This window comes from Bradysia coprophila, unplaced genomic scaffold (assembly GCF_014529535.1).
Source record: "Bradysia coprophila strain Holo2 unplaced genomic scaffold, BU_Bcop_v1 contig_358, whole genome shotgun sequence".
NCBI classification, from domain to species: Eukaryota; Metazoa; Arthropoda; class Insecta; order Diptera; family Sciaridae; genus Bradysia; species Bradysia coprophila.
The window spans coordinates 3,895,359-3,903,928 of NW_023503616.1; the positions used below are offsets into that span (position 1 = coordinate 3,895,359).

General features: G+C 32.8%; 1 protein-coding gene across 1 annotated transcript in view; it reads left to right on the forward strand.

Moving 5' to 3' along the window:
- LOC119081597 overlaps nt 1-8,570 on the forward strand; it is a 78,004-nt gene that overhangs the window by 7,203 nt on the left and 62,231 nt on the right. The window contains exons 3-12 of the mRNA XM_037190631.1: nt 6,028-6,319; nt 6,384-6,505; nt 6,560-6,675; nt 6,747-6,782; nt 6,846-6,895; nt 6,953-6,986; nt 7,044-7,262; nt 7,442-7,740; nt 7,841-8,135; nt 8,193-8,513. Coding sequence (XP_037046526.1) covers nt 6,028-6,319; nt 6,384-6,505; nt 6,560-6,675; nt 6,747-6,782; nt 6,846-6,895; nt 6,953-6,986; nt 7,044-7,262; nt 7,442-7,740; nt 7,841-8,135; nt 8,193-8,513 — 1,784 coding nt within the window. The remainder of the gene's footprint in view (nt 1-6,027; nt 6,320-6,383; nt 6,506-6,559; nt 6,676-6,746; nt 6,783-6,845; nt 6,896-6,952; nt 6,987-7,043; nt 7,263-7,441; nt 7,741-7,840; nt 8,136-8,192; nt 8,514-8,570) is intronic.

The window sequence follows — 8,570 nt, forward strand, 5'->3', positions numbered from 1 at the left end:
GTCAAGTTTTCACTAAGTTTCGTTTATACTCAACTTATGTTTATATCGAAGACTATATAAAATTTAAATGCGATTTTAGTACATGTTTCGTGTTAAAACTATAATGCCGTTGAATTTTCACTTTTTCAGTTAGGAACTTTATGTCTTTGACCTCAATTATTTTCGAGCAAGGTTCTAGTTTGATGAACTGTATGCATTGAATGAATCACAATATTTTTTTTAAAACTTATTCGTTAAAAACCAATAAAATCTATACGATTGGGATGTTAATTTAATCATAATTGCTTAACCTATCACAGAAGTTAATCGTGCTCCCAATCGTGTCTGTTGCTATCTTTTTAAGGATTTTTACAGAGCAGATTGATACAACAGCTTTTACTTGATTACCTTTAACATAAATGTTAGACGATTCAAGATCACTAGATATTAATTTTGTCTATTCTTTGAAAAACTGATCTAAATTTTGGACTCCAAAAAGCCTTACTTAAGATTAATATTACATTAGATCTACTGGATTCAAATTGAAAACTTCATTTCTATTTCGGTCTAACGATTTCCTTTATTGTTTTCCAAACATCATAATATAAGAGAAGACAATATTTTGCAGGACGTTTAAAGTTCTATGAATAAAATAATTTCACCATATCGCTGTAATTAATGAGGTTTTAAACGAATGTAACATAATTACACCGATGAAGTACCTAAACATGTTTGTATTTTCACCGTATTGTGTTCTTGCATTAGGATTTCTTGCCAATTAATGCAAATTTTACTCGTACATGTTCCCCAATCAGTCATCAACTATATTTATCTTAAGACCTTAGCGAATAATTTTTCATTTGTCGCTTTTTTGTAGCGTCGAAATTCACATAATCATACTAAAATGAGAATAGAGTTGGCATACAAGTTTCTAAAAAGAGCATTTTATTCTTGATTGACTTCAATATTTCACATTTCGAAAAGAAAAGTTTGTGCCAACACTAAAGTGTGCAAAGTTCATTTATGATGGTCAGAGAGCATTCGTTCATGTATTGGGTGTTCACACGATGAATGCGAATCAAAATAGTTAGCAATAGATCGGATGACTCAGTGAAAACTATGAATGCACTAATTGTGTGGGTAGTTTGGTCGGTGAATGGTTTTCTCTTTGAACGAAATAGATTCTAACAATTCTCAAACTCAGACTTGAATCAGACATCGAAATTTCACTAAAAACTTCATTATATGTGGTGTGATTAACCTTATTTTCTCCACTCAAATGGCCATTCGAAAGTGATGCTTGATGACAGTTCCGTGTAGAAAATGTATATTTACCCCCTCTTGTTTTGACAGTGGAGAAAATATATTTTTTCGTCCCCAAAGTGTCACCTTTGTTTTTGTTTTGAAATATGGTGTAATAGAAAGATAATTTTGTTTCAGGGAGAAAAACGGTTAATCACACGTGAATCACATAATGAAAAAAGTGGTGTTCACCTCTGGAAGAAAGTAGGAAATTCCAACTCGGTTGATTCACGACCCTCGCTCCGATTGCACCGCAAAACTTCGATCTTGTTGGTATTTCATATTTTCTTCCCTCGGTAAACATATAACTATTTCTCGTTGACCATTAACTTCATTTTCCATTCGGTTGTTTATTGCTGATATAAAACATTATTTTTTGGCAATTCAAAACATAATTTTCTTTTAATGAATAATGCCATCGCTGTTCCATTCCTCGTTCATTCAGTTCGGGTGTTAGTTTCTTTACTATTCGATAATTAAGGAATACTGATGTCATATATATAAAAAATAATCTAAATTTAAAACTCACTGCGAACATCATCAATATACAAAAGAAAGCCATTTGAGATTTATAAACTTTTTCTTTTCGCTTTTAAGTTGACTCGGTATAAGTATTTTTAGTAAAAACCAAAGTGATTTATCTAATTGACGACTGTGTTTTGTCATAATACCGCCGGTTCATATTTTTGAATATTCTGTCACACCAAATTATAAAACAATTATAGTGTTGTAGCATCAGTGTATTCAGGCGTGAAAAACACAGAGAAAGAAAACATTTCAATGAAAATTTTCGGTAAAGAAGGCATTTCATTGTCTCAATGATAGAATCACAATGTTTATTCAATTTTTAAAAACATTTCACTTCATTTTGTAGAGAACCTTTCTGTAGGGAACAATAATGTTGATGAACGTGAAACAATCACAATTTCTGTTTAGATTTTTAGCTTAAGAATTTAGTTATAAGTACACACAGCCCTGTAGGTAGACATATAGTTAACTTAGTTATGATCGGCTGTGAGAATATTGAAAATTTAAAATAGCCCAAGAGTCAAATCAATTCTGTCCCAGAAACGCATATTTGTGTCTATCCTTTCAACCGTTAAAAGAAAAACATTTTAAGAAAAACGAAACCTAAATGTGAACATATTAAATGAATCGATAAATTGGAATAAAAATAAGAAAACAATGGGGCAACAGTGCTCTCAGTGCTGCAAATGTACAAATGGATTACCACATACTCATATCTCGTCATCTGGATCAGTCTATAGAAAAAGGTATAAAAATAAATGTAAAAACAATATTTGGAAAACATTAAAAATTTGTGTAATTCAATGCCACCAATTTACTCTACGTAAACATTCTACATTTTCCGGTTCATTTTCCGTTATTTTATTTTTTTTTGTTTTCCATGTTATTTGTTATTCGACCGATTAGCCGATTTCATTGATGTGAAAATTTATTTGAATTAATTTTTATTAATTAGCATATAGACTAAAGTTTGAACTAACAGTAAAGTATTTTTTTAAGCAAGTTTTATTACAAACAAATTAATTTTTGATTTTTAGTTTATGTTATTGACGGTATTTACAAAGAACAAAGGCTCAAAAAAAAAAATTTACTCACGGTATGAGTGGTTTTTTTTTTACAGTAAACGAAACTACACACACGGAATTTTGAAAACCGACACATTTTCTGTTTCTGAGTTTTACTTGAGTTTCTGATTTATCCATATAAAAACGCATGCAAAATTCACAAAAAAAAACAGGTAACCACGAAACAGAAAATGTGACGGTTTTCAAAATTATACGAGTGTTGATTAGAAACTCTTACTTCCCTATCACGTATTGCCAATCCACTATGCATATGTATTTATATATAGAGTTAAAGATTTTAAATATATATGAACTCTGACGACCATCTGTTTATACAAAAACATAACAATGTTGTAACAAAATCGAAAAATTATCTTTTTTATGAAAAGTTCGTGAACATGGGAAATCCTAAAATCCATGGGAAATCGGAAATTCTAAATGAATATGGTGGTACGAAAGATTTGCATTCAAATTCAAGATCATTCGGATGTGGACTGCTTAAAACTCTACTTTTCTGTTGAAAATTTCTGCTATTAACTACCGGTGGCTATTAACTATCATGGTAATCATCTAAGTGGCTTACTCCCGGCAAAGGGCACTTCAGGCACATCAAGATATGGGTTTCTCACTATTTTCATAAAAATATAATAATTATTATGCCACGCCACATACATGAAAAACCGTATATATACTTAATTTCGGCTACGTGAATTAATAAAATTCATGCCACGCTGAACTTTTTCTAATAAGTAATATTATCGAGGTTACGTATTGTCGTTTTTGGTTCATTATGTACCATAAGGAATCACCAAAACTTGAGTTTTTCTAATGTTTGGAAAAATATTACATAAATTGTTGTAGCACTGTTTTCCGTTAATTTTACTCCACAGTTTTAGACCTATGCTAAATGGCATTTTGAAAAAACGGTTCAAAATTAGGTTTGAAAAGGAGATGTCCACGGTAGCTCAATGGTTAGAGCATCAGGCCTGCAAGTTGAAGATTGTGGGTTCGGTCCCCACCTGTGAACCAAATTTTTCTTTTCAAATTTAATTTCATTCCAATACGGTTTACGATTTTGATAATTATTGTACCAGTTCTAGTTACTTAATTCACAAAATTCTAAGAATTCTTTTATTCTTCTTTTGTTATAATGGCAGACGATACCAGCCGTATTTGTAGAGTTAACTAACCATTACTCAAAAATAAATGGCATTGCCTTAAAATCTGTTATTTTTCTGTTTAATTTTTGTTTTTAAGTTGTTTTTGATTTAAAATCTTTTACTTCATTCTATTTAACAATTTTTCTTTTACTGTATAAGACCACATTAACCATATTTTTGTGATTGTTGTCGATAACAGATATTTCTGAAAGTTCTTGTAAGTCCCTCATAGGTTCTTATTTCCTTGTTACAGTCAATGGAGTATGGAGTAGCATCTTTTTTAATTGACATTATAGTTTTCATTATTTTATTAATGGTTTTTAGTCTTCGACTTAAACTAAGGGTATCGTCATCGATAATTTACGACTGTGTTATAGTCAATCGAAATCCGATGATGGAAGAAATCATTTATTACATTGATACATCGTTGTTCATTGGAATTAAATAGTATCATTGCAATTGAAACCCAAAATCAAATTCAATGTCAATGATGTGCTTCACTTCTTTCGTCCTTTAAGTATTTTTGTATCTTAAAAATCTAATCATCAAAATTCCATCTACTTACCATACTCTATTTTCGATATTGAAAATTCTTGAACGCTTACAATCATGTGCGACGGAAAACTGAAAAAAGAAACGCAAATGCGAACTGGTGAAATGAGAATAATAAATAAAACAGAAAATATTTAAATTGTCCTGTTGACATACTGATTTGTTTTCAAAGCTTTACGAGTTTGTTCAGCGATTGGACACGATATGCAAAAAAAAGTATATCTAAATATCAAACACACACTCTACATACAAAAACTATACTGGCACCGGTACAAAAAAAAAGAGAACCAACAATTTTTCACAGCATACACTTCTAGCGACGAAATGTGTACAGTTTTCTGTTTGCGTAGGTTGAAAATGTATGCATTTTCTATACTTATACTAATCGAATATATACGTTATGTCTGTAAGTTTAGTATTGTATACATTCTGTGTTTGTGTGTGTTAGGGAAATCCGTTAAATTTTCTTAACGATATATGTATAACAGTAGCATTAAATCGGAAGCAGTGGGTCAACCATTCAAGCAACATTCTAGAGGTTGTTGTTTCGAAAGAATTTATTGACATTAAAAGTAGTGATGTAAGAGCGCCACACACACTTTTTTAAGAATGTGTTTATTAATGGAATTCTTCCAAATTATACGAAAGAATATAGATTGAATGGGCTAATAGTAAAATTGGAGTTATTTATGGAAAGCATACTGATAATAAATTTCCAAATCGTTTGATTTATTGAAAAATAAAATTAAAAAGCAGTTCATAAATTAAAAGGTCTACGATAAATTTGGAGCCATTAATAAAAAATTTGATGAAATAGTTAATGAGGGACTATCACATTTAAATATATTCCCATGTTAAATTGGTATCGGTATAAAAATTTAGCAAGTAATTGAAGGCAATAAATATCTAATTCACTTTAACGATAGTCTCACTAGTATCATTAGTTCAACGTTTCAGGGATATCCTCAGTATACATTCTAAACAGAAACACTAATAGTTCGTACCGGGATTTACACAAATAAACAAATTTTTTGTTTTAAAATTGTCATAATTATACTTTCATGGCGCACACAAATTTCTTTCGTCCCTGAGCTTGTAACTCACTTTGAAAAGACTATAATTCGAACATAGCATGAAGCATATTTTTATGTGAATTTTTTCTTTCATTTATTTTCTGCGTGCCCGTATAAAAATAGATTTTTTTACGCATAAACGAATTAGTTTTGTTTTCGAAAGTTTAACAAAAACAGAAATACACTTTATGACAAATTCTGATTTTATTATGATCTAGCTCTAGTATTTGTTCTTAGTGTAAATGATAAGAAAACAAATTTTAATAATTCTGGGGCGTAGGGGATATTACACATTTTAATAAAACTATAAAAAAAATCTGTAACCAAAACACTGCCACTCGAACAATGGTAACACTGTACTCCTTACAGGACTTGCAACGATCGACCACTCGACAATCCCAAACATTTCCGCATCACCGAAACTAACAATTCAGTTCAATTGGCCATTGACCATGTTCAACGAGATGATGCAGGTGTTTATACACTATATGCTCGTACTAAAACTGGTGAAACAGCACGTCGTGACATTGAATTGATCGTTGAAGATCGATCAAGTGGTGAAGATCCACCAATATTTTTACGTCGTTTAAGCGATTTGTCAGTAAAGGTAGGCACCAGAACCAGACTCTTGGTGGAAATTCGAAGTTCAACTGATGTGAAGGTAAGAAGAAAAATGTTCTGTTGAAGATAATTGACTATTTTTGAGACAATTACTTAAAAATTAGACAACATGGTATCGTAACGATCGTCGCATATGTGAAAATGATCGAATTCGTAGTGTAAATGAGGGAAACTTCCATTGCATTGAAATAGCTCCCGTTACGTTAGAGGATGGCGGTAGCTGGATGTAAGAAATATTTTTTTTTTGTATGGGTCAGTTTTCTGACGTTATGCGTTGTAGGGTTCAAGCGGAAAATTTGGGTGGGCGTAACTCTTGCTTGGCATTGATCAGTGTGCTTGTACCCAAAGCATATAAAGGACCAGAGTTCATTGAAGCACTTCGGGCTGTTCTAACTGGTAAGTCAATTAAAACATTTAGTTTCTCTCGATACAGTATATTCATCTCCATAAAAACTGACGTCTTACAGAACAAGGGACTGTTTCACTTGAATGCAAAGTCATTGGTAAGATTCTCATTGTTTTTTAGATCAGCAAAAATTATACAATTGATGTGTATTCATTCATAGGTGTACCGACTCCAAGCCTGCGATGGTTCAAGGACTCCAAAGAAATTAAGGTAATGAACTACATGCTAAAGTCTACAAGAATTTCATTATTAACTTGTACTTTACAGGCTGGAGATGTTTTTGCTTTAACTGCCAATCCAGGTGAGTTGCTAACCCTATTCAAAATCTTCTACAATTTACAGAATTTATTTATTATAGATGATCCAACATCACTCGGTACATACACATGTGAGGCCGTTAATTGCATGGGAAAAGTTTACTCCAGTTCGAAAGTCCATGTCGTTGGCAGAGGAAGTCGTGAAGGGTCATTGAAACCAGCTGACAATCTTTTGCACAGTTCACCGCCTCCGATATTTACAAACGAACTGAAAGACATATCGATACGAATTGGCGAAACGATAATGCATGGATGTCAAGGTAAATCATTTATTTTCATGTAAAAAGTGAAAGTGTTTCGTTGGGCTACCAGTTGGCACTGTGCCACATCACAAATAACCGTTAAATCATTCTTGTTTCGCTCAAATCATTAGTTACATATTCTGTGCGAAGACAACGATAGTGAACTTTAGGAAATTTATTTATTTATTTGTATGTAGTGGTTGTCCCGCCATGGCCCAAGTCTGTGAATTGGTACAATAAAGAGGGTCGCATCGATCATAATGAAAAATATCGCTTGGTTGAAGATGGACTTGGTGCGTACATGCTCGAAATAAAACCGTCGGAATTTTGTGACGAGGGTGAATGGAAATGTGTCGTCACGAGCAATGAAGGTAGCGTGGGAATATCAACATGTTTCGTCGCAATGGATATCCCGAAAAACTATCGGAAACCACGATTTATGGAGAGTTTAAAAGCTGTCTTAACGGATGAAGGCCTGGTATCCTTCGAATGTAAAGTAAGTTATCGAAGACTTTCTAAATTTTCATTTTTTTTTTGTTTGAGCTTTCGTTTTAAATTTTAAAATAAACGATAAAAACGATTGGCAACTATTTTAGGTCGTCGGCTTCCCAACACCAGTCTTACGATGGGAAAAAGATGGTGAAGAATTACGTCCAGGTGACATCTATCAGCTCACTGGAACTAATTCCCTGGGCACTTACTGTTGCATTGCTAAGAATTGTATGGGTGAAACCAGCAGCACTGCATTGCTAACATTGGAAGACATACAAAATCAATTGAGTGACGAAGAGAGACTTATGCTGACTAAACTGAATCAGCCACCAAAGTTTATACACGGACTGAAGAGCCAGGAAGCGAAAATCAACGAAGAATTTAAGTTTTCGGTTTTAGGTAATTGTGAACTAACGCGTAAATAACGAAAAATTGCTAACGGTAAATGAAATTTAGTCACTGCCACAACAACTGACCCACCAGTTATATCATGGTATCGGGATGAGTTACCCATCGAATCGTCGGACCGTTATGTAATTGTTCGTGAAAGTGCTGGAAGTTGTCAACTAGAAATTCGTCGTGTAGAGTTTGTTGATCAAGCCGAATGGAAATGTGTGGCTATCAATGATTTCGGTAGCAGTGTTACCTCCTCGTTTCTCAAACTGCAGATTCCGAAGCATTACAAAAAACCTAGATTTTTGGAGTGCCTTAGAGCAGTAATGACTGACGAAGGAATTGTGAATTTGGAATGCAAAGTTATAGGAGTACCTCAGCCAGGTTAGTTTATGATGAATAAACCATTAAGTTCTTTGACTAAGAAAATATAAATCTTTT